This window comes from Macaca thibetana, chromosome 10, assembly GCF_024542745.1.
Source record: "Macaca thibetana thibetana isolate TM-01 chromosome 10, ASM2454274v1, whole genome shotgun sequence".
NCBI lineage: Eukaryota > Metazoa > Chordata > Mammalia > Primates > Cercopithecidae > Macaca > Macaca thibetana.
This window is the reverse complement of record NC_065587.1, coordinates 27,937,678-27,959,762: the sequence shown is the minus strand read 5'-3', so window position 1 is coordinate 27,959,762 and position 22,085 is coordinate 27,937,678. Positions and strand designations below refer to the sequence as shown.

Here is a 22,085-nt window from a genome sequence, read left to right as displayed (position 1 = left end):
GGTGGGGGATGTTTGAGGCACTTATCTGCAGTCCCCACTTCCTCAAGCAAGGAGCATGTGTCTAGCCTGTGAGGATGGGTACCTGTTGTGCAGGAAGGACTGAGCACCGTCCGAGGGCATATAGTGAGGGACAACAGCCAATCACCCGTGTGTGTGTGTGTGTGTGTGTGTGTGTGTGTGTGTGTGTGTGTGTCTGTTAATTACCCTATGAAGATTCAAGGTTCCTTCCTTTGGGTTAAGCACTGCCTGCCCAGAGATGGTAGTAGGGAGAGGGCGGGGTGCTAGGCTCTGTCTTCCTGTGGGGCTGGGTCCCTGAGACAAGACAGAGGACAGCAGGATGTCTTAGCCCCTTGACCATCCATAGACCCCCAACCCCTGCTGGAGTGGTACTTGCATCCCCTTCTCCCCTGGTACCTGCCAGCTGGACCCAACAACCTCTCCTCCCGCTACAGTGCAGCCAGTATTGTCCTGAGGCCACCTTGGCACCATAGGTTTCCTCCCTGGCAAACCTGCATTACGGCCTTGCGTGCCTTCCCCCAGAGCCAAGGCGCTGTTGCTGAACTGAAGTGGCGACAGACCGGGTCAGAGCTTTAAGCAGCAGCCCCAGTGCCCTAGGGACCTCTCAGACCCCCTGCCCAGAGCAGGCAGCAGGTAAGCCCTCCTCCCCTTCCCCTGCAGCCTCAGGGCTGGAGCCAGAGCTGGGAGGGCTCCCAGATCCTGACCATGTCCTCCCAGAGGCTGAGCCAGGCCTGGACACTGTCCCCTCGAATGTGAGAAGACTGGGCAGGGGGAGGGGAGGGAGGAGGGGATGGAGGGCTGAGCCTTGAGGCATGAAAGAGGCAACCTAGGCAGTGGTGTGGGGGAGTGCCCAGAGTTTAGAGTCCTGTGGAAGGCAGAGAACTGCCCCAGCCCCTGCCTCTCATCCTCCACCCTCTGTGTCCCTGGCTGAGAGGTTCCTAGAGGACGTTTTTTTCCAGCAAAAGAGGGAGGGTGGTGGCTGGGCCTAGATCCTTGAATGGGCTTTTCTCTGCCTGCTTGCAGGGCGCCTAGGGTAAATGGGCTCTTGGAGACAATTTCTGGCCTAACCTGACTTGAACAGGAACCCCAGAGGCAGAGCTATCCCCTCAGGCGTGGGGGCGTGATTCCACTCGCCAGCCCATGTGTTTGACACAGAAGGCTGCTGGCCCCTCTCCCTGGGGTTACCCTGAGCAGCAGAGCTGTGCTTGTTGAGACCCAGGGGGTGGAGGGATTGCGATATTGTCCTCTCAGCTCCCAGGGCTGATGTGGGAGCTCAAGGGCTTACCCTGGATCCTTTTGGGTAGCCCTGCCATCCCTAGGGAGTCAGTGAGGTCAGAGGTTGGGAGCTGGAGAATCAGGTAGGGAGGACACAGCTAGACCTCAGGCTCTAATGGGAACATACTAGGCTCCAAGTGGGACCTGCCAGGAGACAGGAATTGATGACAGCCACACCTTTGGCGTCTCGAGCCCTCTGCCATCCATGCAGTGGCCCAGTTCAAATGACAGGAACACAAGGTCCAGTTGGCTCAGTGGGCTGGTAGAGGGCTGTAGCCAGGGCTGGAACTGGCCTTGCACTGCCTCTGGGCCCTTCTCTACCCACCTGGTGGTATTCTTCAAGCCTAGGAGGAAAAAAGGCCAGCCCAGGGTTAATGTAACCTCAGCATGTAGCTGGGTGGCACTGAACCTCCTGGTAGCCACTGCAAAGAAGGATACAGAATGATTTGGGGGCATTCACTAGGAGGAAGGAAGCAGATGGATACTCTGTGGAGACAGGATGTCCCCTGTGCTTGCTCTACAGTTACGGGCTGTCAACCTTCTGCAGGGCCAGGAATTGTCATGAGGCTGTAGTAGGCAGAAGAACTTGGCGGTGGGGAGGGTGAGATCACAGGTATAGGCTCAGGGCCTGGATTCAAATCCCCTGGGCTGCCACTTGTTGGATGTGTAACCACAGACAGAGTAAGGACCTGCCATAGCAAATTACACAACCCACTTCCGTGGCTTAAAGCAACAGAATAGTTCTGGAGGCTAGAAGTCTGAAATCCAAGTATAGGACAAGGCACGCTCCCTCTGAGGACTCCAGGGGAAGATCCTTCCGTGCTTCTTCAGCTTCTCATGGCTCCTGGCAATCCTTGGCCTTCCTTGGCTGCAACTGCATCATTCCAGTCTCTGAAACCATCTACCTGTGTGTCTGTGTGGCCTTCACATAGCCTTCCTTATTTCTGCAATGCGGTCTCACTATGTTGCCCAGGCTGGTCTTGAACTCCTGGGTCCAAGCAGTCCTCCTGCCTCAGCCTCCCAAGTAGCTGGGATTATGGGTGAGTGCCACCATGCCCAGCTCACATGGCCTCCTTGTAAGAACTCTAGTGGCTGGGTGCTAGATCACGCCTGTAATCCAGCACTTTTGGAGGCTGATGCAGACAGATCATGAGGTCAGGAGATTGAGACCATCCTGGCCAACATGGTGAAACCCTGTCTCTACTAAAATACGAAAAAAAAAAAAAAAATTAGCCAGGTGCGGTGATGCGTGCTTGCAGTCCTAGCTACTTGGGAGGCTGAGGCAGGGGAATCGCTTGAACCCGGGAGGCATAAATTGCAGTGAGCTGAGATTGCGCGACTCTACTCCAGCCTGGCGACAGAGCAAGGCTCTGTCAAAAAAACAAAACAAAACAAAACAAAAAAACTCAAGCTACTGGATTTAGGACTCATTCATTCTTTTATTAATTTTTAATTTTTTTTTTGAGACAGGGTCTTACTCTGTTGCCCAGGCTGGAGTGCAATGGCACGATCTTGACTCACTGAAGCCTCCACTTCCCAGGTTCAAGCAATTCTCCTGCCTCAGCCTTCCAAGTAGCTGGGATTACAGGCGCCCGGCACCACACCTAGATAATTTTTGTATTTTTAGTAGAGACAGGATTTCACCATATTGGTCAGGCTGGTCTTGAACTCCTGACCTCAGGTGATCCACCCCCATTGACCTCCCAAAGTCCTGGGATTACAGGCGTGAGCCACTGTGCCCTGCAGGGCTCATTCATTCTAATCCCGTATGGTCTCATCTTAACTAATTACTTATGTAGAGACCCTATTTCCAAATAAGGTCATGTGAGGAAAAACCAACTCAAACCGTGTTTTTTGGCTGAATACGGTGGCTCACGCCTATCATCTTAGCACTTTGGGAGGCCAAGGTGGGCGGATCACTTGAGGCTAGGAGTTTGAGACCAGCCTGGCCAACATAGCAAAACCCCGTCTTTACTAAAAAATACAAAAAAATACAAAAATTAGCCTGAGTAGCAGGCGCCTGTAGTCCCAGCTACTCAGGAGGCTGAGGGAGGAGAATCGCTTGAACCCAGGAGGTGGAGGTTTCAGTGAGCTGAGATAGCACAACCACATTCCAGCCTGGGTGACAGAGTGAGACTCCATCTCAAAACACACACACACACACACACACACACACACACACACACAACTACTGTGTTTTCCTTCTGTTGTCACAAGACAACAATCATCACAGAAGACTTCTGTGACCAAATGTGTGGATTCTCCCCACACACCCAGCAAGAATCAATTCTGCAGCCGACGCCAGCTGGTGTCTTCCAATTCAACTCAATTCTCATGCTGTCTACCTGGAGATGGCCTCAGAAACCACAGGTTGAGGGCTTGGTCCCACAAGACCACCCCTCATCCCACCAGTCACAAGTCTGGGCTTTGGGAACATCTGACTAATCGGCTTCTAGTTGGGGTTCCTACAGCACCCTCTTTGGGTTCAATTAATTTGCTAGAGTAGCTCACACAACTCCGGGAGACCTGTTTGTCGGTTTATTTCAAAGGATGTTTTATTTTATTTTCTCCTCAGACATACTTTATCATCACTTAAAGTCAGTAGCTCAGAGGAAACTTTAAAAGCTACAAACAGGCCGGGCACAGTGGCTCATGCCTGTAATCCCAGCACTTTGGGCGGTCGAGGCAGGTGGATCACTTGAGGTCAGGAGCTGGAGACCAGTCTGGCCAACATGGTGAAATCCCGTCTCTACTACAAATACAAAATTAGCTGGCTGTGGTGGCAGGAGCCTGTAATCCCAGCTACTTAGGATGCTGAGGCAGGATAATCATCAGCTGAACCCGAGAGGCAGAAGTTGCAGTGAGCTGAGATCATGCCTCTGCACTCCAGCCTGGGCAACAGAGAGAGAGACTGTCTCAAAAAAAAAAAAAAAAAAAAAAAAAAAGATAAAGGCTACAAATAGTCAGATGAAGAGATACATAGGGTAGGACTGGAAGACTCCCAAGTACAGAAGTTTCTGTCCTGGTGGAGTTGGACACGTGGATGAGTTGGGGTTTTTTATTGTTGCCCAGGCTGGAGTACAGTGGCACTAACTCGGCTCACTACAACCTCTGCCTCCTGTGCTCAAGTGATCCTCCCCTCTCAGCCTCCCAAGTAGCTGGGACCACAGGCATGTGCCACCATGTCCAGCTAATTTTTTTTTTTTTTAGTTTTGGTAGAGATGGGGTCTGTCTATATTGCTCAGGCTGACTCCTGGGCTCAAGCCATCCACCCACCTCGCCCTCCCAAAGTGCTCTGATTATAGGCGTGAGCCACTGCACCTGGCCGTGGATGAGTTCTTATTCACCTTCCTGTCAGCCTCCACATGAAGTTCCCCAAACCCCATCCTCTTGGGCCTTTTTAAAAATAAATTAAAAAATTAAGGACAGGGTCTCACTATGTTGCCCAGGCTGGTCTTGAACTCCTGGTCTCAAGTGATCCACCCACCTTGTCCTCCCGTAGTGCTGGGATTACAAGATTAGAGATGCCAGCTGTCAGGTGGCTAGGTGGAGTCAGTGTAAAGTCCTAGAAGATGCATTTTAGTAAAAACAGCCACCTGACAGCTGGCATCCATCCATTCAGTGAAGATTGTTGGGCACTGTGGATACTGTGGAGGAGGCAGCAGTAGCAGCCGGCCCTGCAGAGTGAGGTGCAGTGCTGGAGGGCTTCAGGAGGAGGTGGCATTGTGATCGGTGTCTGAAGAATGCCTCAGGCCATGACAATGCAGCCAGTGTAAAGTCCCAAAGATCAGGAAGGAGCAAGAGGAAAGGATAGTTCATATCCAGGCACACCCCTCCAGAAAAAAAAAAAAGAGGAAAGGATGGGCGCCAGCAAGGTAGGACAACGGGGGCCTCTAGAGTGTTTTCTTCCCAGGAGGGGAGGGGTGTGCTCAGATTTACATGCTGAGTGCCTGGACTGCAATAGGGAAATAGCAGAGGGGCTGGGGCCTGTGACTGGGAGTCTCCAGGTGAGAGGATTGGCCCGTGGGGACTGGCGGTCAGGTGAGGCTGGGAGTGAGGTGTAGAGGTGGGAGCAGCTGGACAGGACTAGTGAGGATGCAGGGGCGGCTGCCCCGGGCTAGACTCTGGCTGCTCTGGCCATTGGAGGTCTGGGGAGGCAGCTGCTTAGCTCAGGCTTGGGCACGTCCACCCGGCACGTCTGAAACATTAGCCAGTGGGGATGCAGACTCGTCAGCGAGAGCATTCCTGAGCCCAGCATCCAAGAGGCAAAGGAAGTTGGGAAGGTGCTGCTAAGAGGTGGGGGAGGTCCCCAAAAGTCCAGGTGAGAGCATGGCGTGTGTGGAAAGTGCTGGGCAGTTTTGGCATCAGTGAAGACACGGGGGGCTGTGTGTGAACAGGTGGGGTTGGGCGTCACCAGGGAGTCTTTAGACAGGAGCGGGTTGGCTCTCCTGGAGATCAGGCCATGGCTTGGTGTCGGGACTGGGGCATGGACAGTCTTCCTCCACCCCCAACCTCTCCTTGGAGCTTTGAGACACTGCAGATAATTAGCAGGTGATGTGATAAATACTACCTGTGGAGAGTGCCTTGGGCAGGGAAGACAGCTCTGCTCTGTCCTGCTCTGAGGTGCTCATCAGGAAAGGAGAGAAACTACTACAGACCCAGTGTTGGAGCCTGGCCAGACCCTGTGAGGCCTCGAAAGTAGCCTACCAAGGGAAGGGAAAGCCTACCAAGATACCCACACTTTCAGTGGCTGGGGTTGTTTGAATCCAGGGACTCTAGGGCCCATGCCTCTGCCATCCTGCCTCTGAGTTTGGGAGTTGGACTTGGTCCATCAAGGGCCGGGCCAGCCCTGCTGCTGAGTGCTCCCAGGCATGCAGAAGCTGACAGTTCTGAAGGGCCCACGCACTTGGCCATGCTCCAGCCTATGTCCTCACATCAAAGGTAGGTGCTGGAATAGCAAATGCTGCAGATGGCACGGGGGGTGTTGGCCAGGCTCTGGGGGCACAGGAGCTCTGCCCATGCCCACAGTTGGCCTGTGCTGACCTCCCTCCATCACAACTGAGTGACACCAGCCCTTTCATTGAGCTGAAGTCTTCCTTCTATCCCTTCAGTGTGGTCTTTGTGGCTCAGAGAGGCTGTGGCCAGGTACAAGATCTGGGGTGGCCCCTGCTTCTCTGCTCTGTGGCCTTTGACAGTGGGCAGGATCTGAGGTCAGGCCCACTTGCAGCAGGTGTTACAAAGAGGCAAATTAGGGCTTAATGTTGGAAAGAACTTGCCAACCAACTATAGTCCCGTTGTTTTTGGAGGTAGTGAGCTCCCCATTGGGGAAGGTATGTAAGCCAACCTTTCTGGGATGTTGGAAGATCAGAGACCAAACACTTAAGATTCTGTGATCCTAGTATTAACTCAAATGCTATGATGCTTGGATTTGAAGTCAGTTCTATTTAGCCAGTTTACCAAGTGTCTCCTTGGTGCAGGACACCAGGGAACACAAAATGTCCTGGATAATACTGGGTTTCTGGCTCCCAGGGTTCCTTCAGATGTTGTTCCAGTGGTTCTAGAATATAGGCCAGGCATGGCTTGCATCTGGACCCATCAGCATTGCTCGCTCAATGTGAGCTTCTTGACTGCAGTTCTCACGCCCCCACGCGCCCCCCCTACCCTGCCCCGCCATGACCCTTACCATGGCCCACTCAGGGCACAAGGCTTTCTGGATGATTCCTGATTCTCAGTGTGGTCAGCTTCCTGGACCTGACAGTGGGGTGGGGCTGCAATGAGACGCCAGTCGCAGGTAGTGGTTTGCACAGCCTTCCTGGTGTCGTGGGTCACTGTCTTGCCAAGTGGCTTTGGGCAAGTCCCTTCCCCTCTCAGGCCGCAAGTTCCTATGCCAGGAGCTTGTTTTCTCAGATACAGAGCTGGGGCAGATCCCAGCCCGCTGAAACAGACAGGGCTTTGGAGGCCATGGTGGGCCCATTTCTCAGAGGGGCCGTGTGGCTGGATGCTGAGCCAGGCACTGGACTGGCCCCTTGCGCCTCCTGTCAGGCTGAGGCCCCCGAGGCAGTGTGGGCTGCTGGTGCCAGCACACAGGGGTGATAAGGAGATGAAAGTCACTAGAATGGTGGGGCGGCACCCGCCCCGGGCTGTGTTGGCAGCTGTCCCTGGCTGGAGGCCAGCTTGGCCCTGGAACACTCCTCAAGGAACAAGGACACAGAGAGCCAGCTCAGCCAGCCTCCACCTAGCGCCCCAATCAGCACTCCCTTCTTCCCATGACCCCTGCCCTTTGCCCGGCTCCTGGAACTGGTCAAGGAGCTAATGGACACCCACCAGGGTCTTAATGAGTGAGCCAGGGTTAATGGTTATTGGGCCTGGTGACACATTCACCAGCCTCCCAGGGATCTCAAAGTTCAGACTGGCCTGGCCTTGAAGGTCTTAGCTCGGCCACCTCCTTTTCCAGCCTTGACACCTCGGGGCTCAGGAAGGGCCTAGGGTGGTCAAGAGGTCCCCAGCCCTCACTTCCTGGAAAAGGCTCCATTTCCTGGCCTTCAGGGTTAGGTGGTTCCTTCTGCCTGGCAGGTCCTCCCCAAATCCAATCCCAGCTTGGGCTGGATTCCCAAGGCCCCTATTCTGGTTGGTGTCTGCCCCTTCCCTAGGGCTCTTCCCCCTGGGGTGACCATACTGTCTCATGCCCAGCCAGGTTGGGGCATGAGACCTGGAGAGAAGAATCTGGAGGGGCCAAGATTTGATGGGAGAATGAATGATGGAATGAAAGAAGGAATTTAAGCATGTGCCTTGCTAAGAGTGACAATTCTGGCAAGCTGCAGACCATGTGTGGACCTCGATCTGAGGGCTGAGAGGCTTGGGCCTGCCAGCCCTGTGGGGGCACCCACCCCATCTCATCTCATTGAATAGTGCAGAGCAGGTGAGGGCATGATGGACAAATGGGCCTCATGCCCCTGCTTCAACTGCCTGGGGTCCTCCATCAGCCTGTCTGCTCAGAACCCTGAAATTGGGGGTTGAGGAAGGACCTTCCTGGATCATGTGACTCCCTTCAGCCCAGGTGACCAGGGTCCTTGGAGTGACAGTTCCTAGAACCCTGCCTGTAGCCCTGTAAGTTGGGGAGAGGGCCTGTTAGGAGAGGCATCCCTGCCCTGGGGTTGTAGAGGTGATCTAGGCTCCTCAGACCTTGTGGGGCCTCAGATGCTTACATCTCCAGCTCCTCCTGGTGTGGGCATCTGGCTGCACCCCAGCTCTGTGGCCTCATCTCCCAGGGAACCTTTGGTCTAATCTGCCTCCCACTGAAACCTGGCCACATTCAGCTCCACCAAGGCCTTCAGAGCTCAGGTCTCTCATTCAGGGTTTGAGGCCCCGCCAGACTCAGACCTGCAGCCGTCCCAGATCACACAGCCCCAGGGATGGGACCAGGAGCCAGCAAGTGTCCCACCTGGAGCAGTTCCTGTGCCTTTAAAGCCTTCCCTCCCCCCACCCCGCCCCACCCACCCCCGGGCCACTAGGGGAGGGAAGGAGGAGCTGGGTCACAGCAGGGAATCTTACCTTGGTTTGCTGGATGACCGGACCAGGAGTCGGGTGAGCCAGGAAGTGAGGGCAGCTGGCTGTGCCCCAGTGCTGTGTGACCCAGAGGCGCCACTCACCCTCTCTGAACTGGTGAACATCATAGGTGGGGAGGCTCAGGCCAGGGCACTCCCAGGAGTGTCTGGAGGCCTGAGTTTCATTCTCAGCTCTGCCATATGCTTGCTGCACTCTAGAGGAGCTCCTCTTCCTCTCCGAGCCTCGGTTTATGCGCCTGTGTGGTGGGAGTGAGTTGCACTTCAGGGTGAAGGGGGTGAGACTGGTGTGGGCGCACCCTGCAGAAGGATCCCACAGGTGGGCAGAGCCCTGGGTTTTTTTATCCGACTGAGTCTGGGCTGGGGGGTGGCCTCCGTTTCTTGACTGATGAGTGGGTTTGAGTGAGGTATGCGGGTGGGTGAAGGAGGGCTGGGGGGAGTCACCTGACTTACGTGAAGAAACCCTTGAGACAGCTGTGGCTTCTTGGAATTAAGAGGGAAGAGTGCAGCATGGAGAAACTGAGGCCCGGGAGGATTTGGCAGCCCTGAGTGGGGGTGGGGGGATCAGCTCTGGAATAGAGCCAGAGCTGTGATGGGGTTGGGGGACCCTGTGTCCTTGGGCCGTGCTTGTCCCACTCCTGGGCTCTGTGTGTGGCTGTGGATTGGGGTGGGACAGGGCTGGTTGTGCGAGGGGTCATTGCCCAACTCCAGAGGGCGCCTGCCACCTCTCAGCTCTCTGTAGGGATACATATAGTTCCTTCAACAGGTTTCCAGCAGGTAGTGGTTATTAAATCTTACTGAAGGGGTGTTTTTTCTAATTGTCAACTCTGCGCCGCAAGGGTGGAAACTGTGAGAGACTGATTCCAACTCCAGGTCTGGGTGGTAAGCATCCAGTCCAGGGGTGTAGACAGGCCTGGGGAAGCCTCAGACATCTGTGCGTTCTCATACCCAGGGATAGTGACTCCATGCTGGGGGCTGTCAGCGTAAGGGGTGGGTGGGTCCTGGGCTTACCTGCAGGTCTGAGACCTCCTGGGGCCAGCTGACCTCGGTAAATCCCTTTTGTCTAAGCTTCAGTGTCCTGCCTGTGAATGGGGTTGAGGCTGTGCTCCAGTTTCACCCTTGTGGCTCTGGGGTTGTGGTGAAAAAGCCATCAAGCTGGGTTGGAGACTGGCTGCCGTGTCTACCTCTTCCTCATACTCCTCTCTCTGCTGCATCCTGGGAAGCTGCTCAGCTCAGCCTAGATTAGGCTCAGTTGTGTCTGTGTGTGCACGTGATTGCACGTGTTGGAAGTGTGTGGTACTGACACCAGAGTCAGTGTCTCTGGGTGAGTGAGGCTTGCACATTTCTGGGGACAGGGAACTCACTACCTCATGTGCCCAGAACAAGAGCTTTGGGGTCTGGAGAAGACTTCTAGGCCAACCCCTGCAGTCTTTCCTCAGGTGACATGGCTTCCCCAGACCCACTTCCCTGGAGGTGCCCTGTCTGCATTCAAGGGGTAGAAGGCTGACTGGGACAGAACGCGACACACTCAGCATGTGAGGAAAAGCCTCCTTCATTCTGTAGGCCCTACCTCTGTTGACATGACCTTTGATAAAGTGCCTCCCTTCCTGTCTCCCCTCTCTGGAACCCTCAGCTGCTTCCACGCTTCAGCTGTGCCCCATCGCAGGCAGCTCTCTGTCTCCCTACTTTCCCCAGCCCAGGGTTTTCCTTTTGGGGTCAGCTGCGGGGGTCTGGCCCATCCTTTGCCCACTCAGACATTCTTCCTGCCCACCTGCTGCTGAGAATCCTGCATGTCTCATATGCTCTCAGGCAGAGAGGAAACTGCTGAGCAGGCCAGGGCAGGGGACGGAGCCCTGTGACTCTCCACTTTAGACCCCTCCCAGCTGACTGCTGTGGAATGCAGCCACTTAGCAGAGCCAAATCCCCTGAGGTTCCTGTCTGCTGTCTAGCCTTCAGGGACAGGTCATGGGGCCTTGGTTCCTGCCCCGTCATTTTCCCAGTCACCCTGATCTTCATGGGGAGGAACAGCCAGGGAAAGGGTTTGGTCATAGCACCTCCACCCTAGGGCTATTGAGGATCTCACAGTTGTGTGTCTGGTGGGTTCTGTCCAGAGCCCATTTGAGAACAGTGGGTGACAGGACAGGCCTATGTGACCCAGGCAGGCAGCAATATTGGGTCAGCCTTCGTGTCCCCTTCTGTCAGCTGGGGCAGCCTGGAAGGATGATTGTGGGGTAGGTGTTATGGGAATAGACTTCAGGTGGAGGCTGCAGGGGCTCTCCGGCACTGTAGGCACAGCAGGCCCAGGAGCAGGGGAGGCAGCCATGACTCGTGGAGCCTCTGGCCCATATCCTTGGCAGATGAGGGCCACAGGGGAATGGGCAGCAGTGTCCAAGGTCCCCTGGGCTGGGCCCACGGCTGTTCCTGGCTCAGACTTCTTGGTGGGCTGGTCAGGAACATGCAGTAACTTGGGGCAGTTACCAAGTGGCCAAGGCTGCGCTATTGGGCTGTGTGAGCTTGGGCCAGCTCAGGCCCTCTCTGGGCCCTGCCTTTCTGGGCTGTTCAGGTGGTTCCTTGGGCCTGGAGTGCTAATGTTTCTGGATGGGCAGCAGAACCGGTCTGCACTCAGGGCCCCAGGCCATGTTCCCGGAACACACCTTTGATATTCACAGCAGGGTGTGCTGAGGCCCCTTAGGCTGGGTTCTGGTCTGGTGCCAGGGGCACCACTACTCCACTGCCTCCAGAGCCATCTCTGGGACACTGGCTGTGAGTTCAGATGTTCTGAACAGGGACAGGGAAAGCCAGAGGAGGACCCAGCCTGGGGCTAGCTGGAGGGGCTCGTGGGCAGACAGCGCCCTTTGGAGGGAACTGAGTCTGGAAGGAAACCCTTTCCCCGGGTCACAGCACCTGGCACCCAGGGCCCTCCCAGGGCTGCGTGAACTTTAGTCACATGGTGACAGGCCGAGTCACCGTGCCAAGTCGCTGTGCGCCTCCTTGCTGCTGTGACGTCAGCCTCCCCTTCCTCCCAGCCAGGCTGGACCTCTGTGAGAGGCCTGCCTGTCCTGCACCCTGTGCAGATGCCTCCCACTGTCTGCTGGGGCTGATGGGCACCTCCTGGCTGGTCTCTTGTACTAGGTAAGCTCATGGGTCCTCCGGCTGCTCCTGCTCCTTCCCTGCCTCTGCTCCTCCTTGGAGGTGGCCACCCCCAGATCCCAGTCCCAATTCAGAGGCCCCCTGAGGAGCACTGCAGGGGGCCGCAGGCGTGGCTCTGAGCCACTCTGGAGAGTGGGGGAGCCCAGCCAGTTCTGTGGCCGGGACTTTCCCAGGCAGACAAGTCTGTCTCTTCCTCCCCAGCGGGTGCAGCCCAGAACTGTCTTCTGAGGAAGAGGTGCTCTCCTGGGCCCCCACTGTCCCCAAGCCTCAGGTAAGCCCATCAGGGTCACAAGGAAGGGGATCTGGGTTTGAGGCCAACCATGGCAACTGACTTACTTTCTAGCCTCAGTTTCCCCTAGGGTGTGCAGCTCTCACACTGTTTGGGTGACAGCCAGCCCTCTGGGCTTAGACATTCTTTCAGTGAGTCTTGAGGGTGGAGGGATGGGAAATGGAAGCCCAGGGCCTCAGCAGGGTGTCTTCCTCCGAGCTGGGGACATCTGCCTGTGGGAGGCTGGGCCCAACCTCCCTTGCTAACCTGCCCTGGGAGGAAGTGACAGGGCCCAGCACTGCCTACTCCCCTCCCCATGCTTCCTGGCAGTCTGAGCCTGGCTGGGTGTCCCCTGCTCCTCCAGGAGCCTACTTGGGCCTTTGGGTAGACAGATTAACAGACAGGGGAGGCTGGGTCATGGTTGGGCCACCCCAGGACCCTGATGGGGGGGCTCAGCTCATGACCCTGAGCCTGGGAGAGATGAGGCCATGCATTCCAGGGCACTCAGCATGACCCGGCCCAGTGGACGGGACTGGGTAGCTTCCTTGGTGCAGGGGGTTGTCATGCTAGGATGGGGGCACTGACCAGGCCAGGCCCCCGCCCCATGACATGTGGTGGAAATGTCCGTTTGTTTTGTTTTGTTTTTTGCTTTTTTTTTTGAGATGGAGTTTCACTGTTGTTGCCCAAGCTGGAGTGCAGTGGTGCAATCTTGCCTCACTGCAACTTCTGCCCCCCAGGTTCAAGCAATTCTCCTGCCTCAGCTCCCGAATAGCTGGTATTACAGGCACCTGCCACCATACCCAGCTAATTTTTTGTATTTTTAGTGGAGACGGGGGTTTCACCATGTTGGCCAGGCTGGTCTCAAACTCTTCACCTCAGGTGATCCACCTGCTTCTGCCTCCCAAAGTGCTGGGATTATAGGCACAAGCCCCTGCATCTGGCCATGTGATAGGAATGTTCTGTGTCCATAATGGATACTGCACTTTGCTGGTCCAGCTCCTGAGTCTCCTTGGACCTCCAGGAATCGGTGTTTCTATCAGGAACCCTTAACCCTGTCCCAGACTCCCTGCTGGGACCCAGGGTGTTGGAGTGGCAAGAGGGCTGTCAGGCCTGGTGAAGGGTGTGAGCTGTCCCATGGGGCAGGGAGGAGGCAGGACCTGTTCTGTAGCTGGACAGACAGAGCCCTCTAGCTGCTTTCTGGAAGACTGAAGGGCAGGTGATGTTGGAGGGAGGGAGTGCAGGCAGGGGCTCTGAGGGAGTTCAGGTCAGAAACAAGTGGCACCTGGATTCAGGCTGTGGTGGTCACGGTGGGGATGAGGGGCTGCTTCGGATTCTGCTGGGGATGTGGGGTGGTGCGCTGCTGCTTGACTACTCCCAGTCCCCTCTGCTCTTGGTGTCTGCATCCAGGGCTGGGAGGCGGTCAAATGTTTCACACTATTGGCCCCAGGCCTGCCAAGCCTGGAAGGGAGGTGGCCACCCTTCCACGATGGCATTTGGATGTTCCCTGTATGTGGGGAGGGCACAGGGGCTCCATTCCTAGACCACCTCTGGGACAGTGTGTCTGGCTCTGAGGTCAGATGCTCTGCCCTGGGACAGGGTGGAGTGGAGGGGAACCCAGCTTGGGGCTCATTGGAGGGGCTTGCTGGCAGACACTGCACTTTGTGGGAAACTGAGTGTGGGAGGGGGAACCCCCTACCTCTGTCACCACATCCCTCTTCGCTGTTGGGGTCATACCTGTCACCTACTGCCATAGCCATGAGACTTCCCAAGGGTCACTGCTGCACCTCACTGCACAGCCCGGAAGGGAGTCCACAGGGGACATACAGTGAGCAAGAGACCTGTGCCCCTCAGGCCTCCTGGGGGTGTCCCCAATGCAGCCATGATAATAATCACAGCCACCATTCACCAAGCCCTTCCCACAGTCTAACCTACTCTATTCACAACACTCTCAGCAGCAAGGCAAGTGAGGTGCTGCCGTCATCCAGACTGGATGGTTCATTGATTTGCCTGAGGCCCCACGGCAGGTGAGTGGCAAGTCCAGCCTCAGAGCAGGGCAGGCTAGCTATGCTCCCTGAGCCCCCTTTGCCATGCTTACCACATGCACATCCTGGGCTTGTGCAGGAATGCCCTGTCTCCTGCGTGCCCTGCTCTGTGCAAAACCCTCTTTGAGCTGTGCCTGGGAGATATGCTGAGAGAATTCATGGAAACAAATGTGTTACTGACAGCCTCTTTGCCTCCAGAGTTCAACTGGAGACCAGAGAAATCAGCTAGAGGCAGAGGGAGGTCACACGGAGTCCCCCAGAAAGGACTGGGCTACGCGCGCTTCAGGTAACCTTCTTGACCTTTAGGAGAATGAGAAGGCTGCCTGACCAGAGAGTCTCTGAAGAAGATTCTGTGGCTACATGCTCCTGCAGAGTGTGAGGGAGACCCTGGTTATTTCCTCAGCTGTTTCCACCAAATCCTCCCATCTTTCGTGGCCAACACCCCAGGCAAGGCTTGGTGCCCCCGTCTGCTGCTGGACAGTAAGTCCTGGCTCCGTGGCAGTGAATCTGTGGGGTACTCTGATTGTGGGCACTATGGAAGCTAAACCCCATGCTCCAGGTGGGGTGGAGGGTCCTCAGGAGACTCCTGGACAGTGCCAGACTCTGGGCTGAGGTGGGGGACACAAGAGAAACCAGGCCAGGCCCGTCCCTACCAGAGCTTCTCCCTAAGCAGTGGAGGCTCAGCCACTGTGAGAAGGTAGGCAAGGCCCTGCAGAAAGAGGGGTGTGGAAATATGAGGGCTCCCAGGAAGGGCCCCTGCTGGAGATGGGGTTCTTACCAGGATGGACTCTGAAGATAAGCAGGGAGGATTTGGGAGGGCAGAGATGAGGCCCAGAGCTTCTGACAGAGGGCATGGCCTGGGCAAAGGTCTAGGGGCCGGACAGCCTGCACGAGTTCTGGGAAGTGGGAAGGAGACACTGGGCCTGTGTTTCTGAGGCCTGACTTTCGACTGTACCCTGTTGGGGAGGGACCAGGGAATGTATGAGGCTGGACCTGACCCTGCTCCTTACCCTGTGGGTGCAGCAGAGCCATGAAGAAGAGGTTAGTGGTGCTGGGCCTGCTGGCCGTGGTCCTGGTGCTGGTCATTGTTGGCCTCTGTCTCTGGCTGCCCTCGGCCTCCAAGGAACCTGACAACCACGTGTACACTAGGGCTGCCGTGGCTGCAGATGCCAAGCAGTGCTCGGAGATTGGGAGGTGAGTGGGGCAGGGCATGGGGGCATGGGCCATGAAAACTGGGCAAGTGGACCTGAGCAATACCTTCACCCCTCTGAGACTTAGTTTCCCCACATGTAAGCTTTGCTTGGACTCTCTCAGTAGCCTCTGGGAAGGGGACGGTGACTCCGAGAGCAGGGTTTGGGTGTCCTAGAGCCAAACAGCGCCCCTTTTCTCAGTTCTAAGAGTCTCTTTCTCTTTGGATAAACTCTACTGTTGTATTGTTTGGTTGTTATTTTTACTTATTTCTTCATATATCAATTTATTTAGAGATGGACAGTCTCGCTCTGTCACCAGGCTGGAGTGCAGTGGTGCAATCTCAGTTAACTGCAACCTCTGCCTCCCAAGTTCAAGTGATTCTCATGTCTAAGCCTCCCAAGTAGCTGGGATTACAGGCATGTGCCACCACACCTAGCTAATTTGTGTGTGTGTGTGTGTGTGTGTGTGTGTGTGTGTGTGTGTGTTTCTTTTTCTGAGACAGTCTCACTCTGTCACCCAGGCTGGAGGGCAGTGGTGCGATCTTGGCTTACTGCAACCTCCACCTCCCGGGTTCAAGTGATTCTCCTGCCTCAGCCTCCACAGTAGCTGGGACTACAGGCTTATGCCACCATGCCCGGCTAATTTTTGTATTTTTAGTAGAGACAGGATTTCACTATGTTGGCCAGGCTGGTCTTGAACTCCTGACCTCATGATCCACCTGCCTCTGCCTCTCAAAGTGCTGGGATTACAGGCATGAGCCACCACACCTGGCTTAATTATGGTGTTTTTAGTAGAGACAGGGTTTCACCATGTTGGTCAGGCTGGTCTCGAACTCCTGACCTCAGGGGATCCACCCACTTGGGCCTCCCAAAGTGTTGGGATTACAGGTGTGAGCCACCACGCCTGGCTTATTTTTTTTTTTTAAGGTGGAGTCTTACTCTGTCACCCAGGCTGGAGTGTAGGGGAGCGATCATTGCCCACTGCAGTTCAAACTCTTGGGTTTAAGTGATCCCCCTGCCTCAGATTCCTAAAGTACTGGGATTATAGCTGTGAGCCATGGTGCCTGGCCTCTACTGTTTTATTCTATTTTAGACTCCTATCTCATGTTATATACAAAGACTTAAACAGAAAATATCTTATGTTTTTGATATTTTGAGATAGGGTCTTGTTCTGTCACCCAGACTGGAGTGCAGCGGCATGATCATAGCTCACTGCAGCCTTGAGCTCTTGGGCTTAAGCCATCTTTCCACCTCAGCCTCCTGAGTCACTAGGACTACAGGTGTGCATCACACCTGACTAATTAAAAAAGACTGTTTTGGCCGGGCGCGGTGGCTCAACCCTGTAATCCCAGCACTTTGGGAGGCCGAGACGGGCGGATCACGAGTTCAGGAGATCGAGACCATCCTGGCTAACACGGTGAAACCCCGTCTCTACTAAAAATACAAAAAAAATTAGCCGGGCGAGGTGGCGGGCGCCTGTACTCCCAGCTACTCGGGAGGCTGAGGCAGGAGAATGGCGTGAACCCGGGAGGCGGGGCTTGCAGTGAGCTGAGATCCAGCCACTGCACTCCAGCCTGGGCAACAGAGCTAGACTCCGTCTCAAAAAAAAAAAAAAAAAAAAAAAAAAAAAAAAAAAAAAAAAAAAAAAGACTGTTTTGTAGAGATGAGGTCTAACTATATTGCCCAGGCTGGTCTTGAACTCCTGGCCTCAAGTGATCCTCCACCTTGGCCTCCCAAAGTGTTGAGATTATAGGTGTAAGCCACCATCTCTAGCCGGAAAAAAAAAAAAAAAAAGTTATTAATAAAATATAGCAATATCCCTTTTTGTACCAATTATAAAAGTCATGTACATTTGTTTGCTTGAAAAAGAGGAAACTATCTGGGCGAGGTGGTTCACACCTGTAACCCCAGCATTTTGGGAGGCTGAGGCGGGCAGACCACCCAAAGTCACGAGTTCGAGACCAGCCTGGCCAACATGGTGAAACTCCGTCCCTATTAAAATTACAAAATAGTTAGCTGCGCGTGGTGGAATGCACCTGTAATCCCAGCTACGCAGGAGGCTGAGGCAGGAGAATTGCTTGAACCCAGGAGGCGGAGGTTGCAGTGAGCTAAGATCACGCCACTGCACTCCAGCCTGGGTGACTGAGTGAAACTCTATCTTAGAAAAAAAAAGAAAAAAGAAAAAGAGGAAACTGTAATCCCAGCACTTCGGGAGGTTGAGGCGATAGGATTGCTTTAGACCATGAGTTCAAGACCAGCCTGGGCAACATAGAAAGACCCTATCTCTACAAAAAGACAAAAAATTGCCAGCCATGGTGGTTCTTACCTGTAGTCCCAGCTACTCAGGAGACTGAAGTGGGAGGATTACTTGAGCCCAGGAGGTCAAGGCTGCACTGAGCCATGACGATGCCACTGCACTTCATCCTGGTGACAAAGTGAGACTCTGTCTTATAAAACAAAGGCCAGGCACAGTGGCTCACACCTGTAATACCAGCACTTTGGGAGGCCAAGGTGGGTGGATTACTTGAACCCAGGAGTTCTTGACCAGCCTGGGCAACATGGCAAAATCCGATCTTTACAAAACACACAAACAAACAAAATTGGCTGGGCATGGTGGCATGTGCCTATAGTCCCAGCTACTTGGGAGGCTGAGGTGGGAGGGTCAATTGAGCCCAGGAGATTGAGGCTGCTGTGATCTGAGATCACACCACTGCACTCCAGCCTGAGCAACAAAGAGAGACAAAAAAAAAAGAAAAAGGCGACAAGGTGGGTGGATCATGAGCTCAAGAGATGGAGACCATCCTGGCCAACATAGTGAAACCCCATCTCTCCTAAAAATATAAAAATTAGCCAGGGGTGGTGGCGGGAGCCTGTAGTCCCAGCTACTCGGGAGGCTGAGGCAGGAGAATGGCTTGAACCCAGGAGGCGGAGATTGCAGTGAGCTGAGATAGCGCCACTGCACTCAGGCCTGGCAACAGAGCAAGATTCTGCCTCAAAAAAAAAAAGAAAAAGAAAGAAACTAAAAACAAAAACCCCAAAACTCGAATGGACTTCTCTTCCATCCTCTGTTAGGCAGGTGGGCAGCAGGGTGTGAATGTGGGGCCAGGATGGAAGCCTGCAGGTTCTCACGTCTTTTTTTTTTTTTTTTTTTTTTTTTTTTTGAGACGGAGTCTCGCTCCGTCGCCCAGGCTGGAGTGCAGTGGCGCGTTCTGGGCTCACTGCAAGCTCCGCCTCCCGGGTTCACGCCATTCTCCTGCCTCAGCCTCCCGAGTAGCTGGGACTACAGGCGCCCGCCACCTCGCCCGGCTAGTTTTTTGTATTATTTTTAGTAGAGACGGGGTTTCACTGTGTTAGCCAGGAAAGTCTCGATCTCCTGACCTCGTGATCCGCCCATCTCGGCCTCCCAAAGTGCTGGGATTACAGGCTTGAGCCACCGCGCCCGGCCAAGTTCTCACGTCTTTATGTGCCACATGACAGGGACGCACTGCGGGACGGTGGCTCTGCGGTGGATGCAGCCATTGCAGCCCTGTTGTGTATGGGGCTCATGAATGCCCACAGCATGGGCATCGGGGGCGGCCTGTTCCTCACCATCTACAACAGCACCACGCGTGAGTGCCTTGGGAGAGGTGAGGGAGAGGGGCAGGGGGTGTGGGTTGGGCCGCGGCACAGCTGGGTGGTCCCTGGGCTCACGCAGCATAAAGGGTTTGGGTGGGTCTGCCTGCCTACCTGCTTCTCCTTCTAGGAAAAGCTGAGGTCATCAACGCCCGCGAGGTGGCCCCCAGGCTGGCCTTTGCCAGCATGTTCAACAGCTCACAGCAGTCCCAGAATGGTAAGCTGTCCTGCAAGCTTGGGGCGTGGGTGCAGAGCCAGCTGGGCCACTGGGAAGGGGCCTTGCCCACAGGATCCTGGCCCTGTCAGGGTCCAGGGGCAGTTCTAGCACCTCCATCCCTTCCTGGCCCCATAGCACCCTCCCACAGTGAGTGGTCAGGACCATCATCACCAGGGTAAAGGGCTGGGAACTTCTGTTATTTCTGCTGAGGCCTCCGGGGCCACCCTGTGCAGCACACAGAGAATAATTATTACACTAGCAGACCTTATGGACCAGGGCTCACTGGGGCCCACGCTCTGCTCTGTGCTTTTCATCCATGAGTCCCTCACACCCCTCCCTGCTCCTTTGGGGTAGGGGATGCTATGTGGGTTCCCATTTTACAGGGTGCAGATGCTGAGGCCCAGAGAGGTCATGAAAATCAGCTGAAGTCATACAGCTGGGAGGTGGTGAAGTTAAAATTGAACCCAAGCTGTCTATACCCTGCCTTTTCAACAGGCATCCCATTCACTTATTTGTTCATTTGTGGGGATGGGGCTCTAGAGTGTGAGGTGGAGTCTCTCTTTTCTAATCTGGTCTTCAGTGGAGAGGAGGCCCCCAAATTCCCCAGGTACCTGAGGGGAAGCCACTGTCCATCCAGGAAGCCACTGTCCATCCTCAAAGGAGGCACAATAGATTATGAGATTAAAAATTGGAAGACTGGGTGGGTCTCAACAGCTCACGCCTATAATCCTAGTACTTAAGGAGGCCAAGTCAGGAGGACTGCATCAGCCCAGGAGTTTGAGACCAGCCTGGGCAACGTAGCAAGACTCCGTCTCTACAAAAAATGAAAAAAAAAAAAAATTAGCCAGGTGTGGTGGTATGTGTCTATGGTCCCAGCTCCTCGGGAGGCTGAGGTGGGAGGATCACTTGAGCCCATGAGGTTGAGGCTGCAGTGAGCCATGATTGTACCACTGCACTCTAGCTTGGGCAACAAAGCAAGACCCTGTCAAAAAAAAAAAAAAAAAAATGCTGCATGTGGTGGCTCACGCTTGTAATCCCAGCACTCTGGGAGCCTGAGGCGGGTGGATCACCTGGGTCAGGAGTTCAAGACCATCCTGGCCAACATAGTGAAACCCTGTCTCTACTAAAAGCATAATAATTAGCCAGGCATGTTGGCATGGGCCTGTAATCCCAGCTACTCAGGAGTCTAAGGCAGGAGAATCGCTTGAACCCGGGAGGTGGAGGTTACAGTGAGCCGAGATCATGCCACTGTACTCCAGCCTGGGCAACAAGAGCGAAGCTCGGTCTCAAAAAAAAAAAAAAAAGTTGGAGGATGGAGGGGCAGGGCACACTCACCATAGCAAGTCTTAGTCCTCAGGTGAGGATCCTGGGTGGTGCCCTTTGGAGTCTTCTACAACATACTCAATCTTTGATTTTTTTTTTTTTTTTTTTTTTGAGATGGAGTCTCACTCCTGTTGCCCAGACTAGAGTGCAGTGGTGCAATCTCTGCTCACTGCAACCTCCGCCTCCCAGTTTCAAGTGATTCTCCTGCCTCAGCCTCCCATAGCTGGGATTACAGGTTCCCGCCACCATGCCCGGCCAATTTTTTTCTATTTTTAGTAGAGAGGGGGTTTCACTATGTTGCCCAGGTTGGTCTCGAACTCCTGACCTCATGATCTGCCCCCCACCCCCCCGCCCTCGGCCTTCCAAAGTGCTGGAATTACAGGTGTGAGCTACTGCACCGACCAATCTTTCATTTTTTTAATACTCATTAAGAAACTCAGCATCTGTAGACATGAAGTTGCTCAGGGTAAGAGAATGCAGGAATCATAGGCTTGGTACCTTGTGGATGCTTGGAATCATTTCTTTTTTTTTTTTTTTTTTTTTTTTTTTTTTTTGAGACGGAGTCTCGCTCTGTCGCCCAGGCTGGAGTGCAGTGGCCGGATCTCAGCTCACTGCAAGCTCCACCCCCCAGGTTTACGCCATTCTCCTGCCTCAGCCTCCCGAGTAGCTGGGACTACAGGCGCCCGCCACCTTGCCCGGCTAGTTTTTTGTATTTTTTAGTAGAGGCGGGGTTTCACTGTGTTAGCCAGGATGGTCTCGATCTCCTGACCTTGTGATCCGCCCGTCTCGGCCTCCCAAAGTGCTGGGATTACAGGCTTGAGCCACCGCGCCCGGCCTTTTTTTTTTTTTTTTTTTTGAGACGGAGTCTGGCTCTGTGGCCCAGGCTGGAGTGCAGTGGCCGGCCAGATCTCAGCTTACTGCAAGCTCCGCCTCCCGGGTTTACGCCATTCTCCTGCCTCAGCCTCCCGAGTAGCTGGGACTACAGGCGCCCACCATCTCGCCCGGCTAGTTTTTTGTATTTTTTTAGTAGAGACGAGGTTTCACCGGGTTAGCCATAATGGTCTCGATCTCCTGACCTCGTGATCCGCCCGTCTCGGCCTCCTAAAGTGCTGGGATTACAGGCTTGAGCCACCGCGCCCGGCCTGAAATCGTTTCTTTAACTAGAATGTATTGAGCATCTCTTAAAGAATCAGGTGTTGTTCTTGAAGCTGGGGTGAAAAACAAAGATGGCAGATGAAATCTGTGACATTCCAGGTGGGAAGGAGAAACTAGGCAGGTGTGGGTGTGTTACGGGCTGTGGAAAAACAGACCTGGGGGGCCTCAAAATCTGGGATTCTGTGGAGGGTGACCTAGTCAGGGAGGGGATATTTGAGCAAAGACCCAGAGGCAGGGGTGGGGTCAGGGGAGCTTTGTGGTGTCTGGGGGAAG

The 22,085-nt window shown here is 54.6% G+C and overlaps 1 protein-coding gene across 17 annotated transcripts in view; it reads left to right on the top strand.

Annotated features, from left to right (window-relative positions):
* GGT1 (gamma-glutamyltransferase 1) overlaps positions 1-22,085 on the top strand; it is a 43,410-nt gene that overhangs the window by 10,712 nt on the left and 10,613 nt on the right. For 2 of the 17 annotated variants that reach the window (XM_050746125.1, XM_050746117.1), the window contains exons 1-7: positions 9,080-9,174; positions 12,207-12,276; positions 14,229-14,297; positions 14,514-14,795; positions 15,339-15,509; positions 18,983-19,113; positions 19,248-19,334. In XM_050746125.1, coding sequence (XP_050602082.1) covers positions 15,346-15,509; positions 18,983-19,113; positions 19,248-19,334 — 382 coding nt within the window. In that variant the 5' untranslated portion in view covers positions 9,080-9,174; positions 12,207-12,276; positions 14,229-14,297; positions 14,514-14,795; positions 15,339-15,345. Of the gene's footprint in view, positions 1-545; positions 652-8,812; positions 8,969-9,021; positions 9,175-11,275; positions 11,988-12,206; positions 12,277-14,225; positions 14,298-14,513; positions 14,796-15,338; positions 15,510-18,982; positions 19,114-19,247; positions 19,335-22,085 lie in introns of those variants that run through there. The other 15 variants (XM_050746113.1, XM_050746123.1, XM_050746122.1 and 12 more) reach the window with 14 other exon arrangements.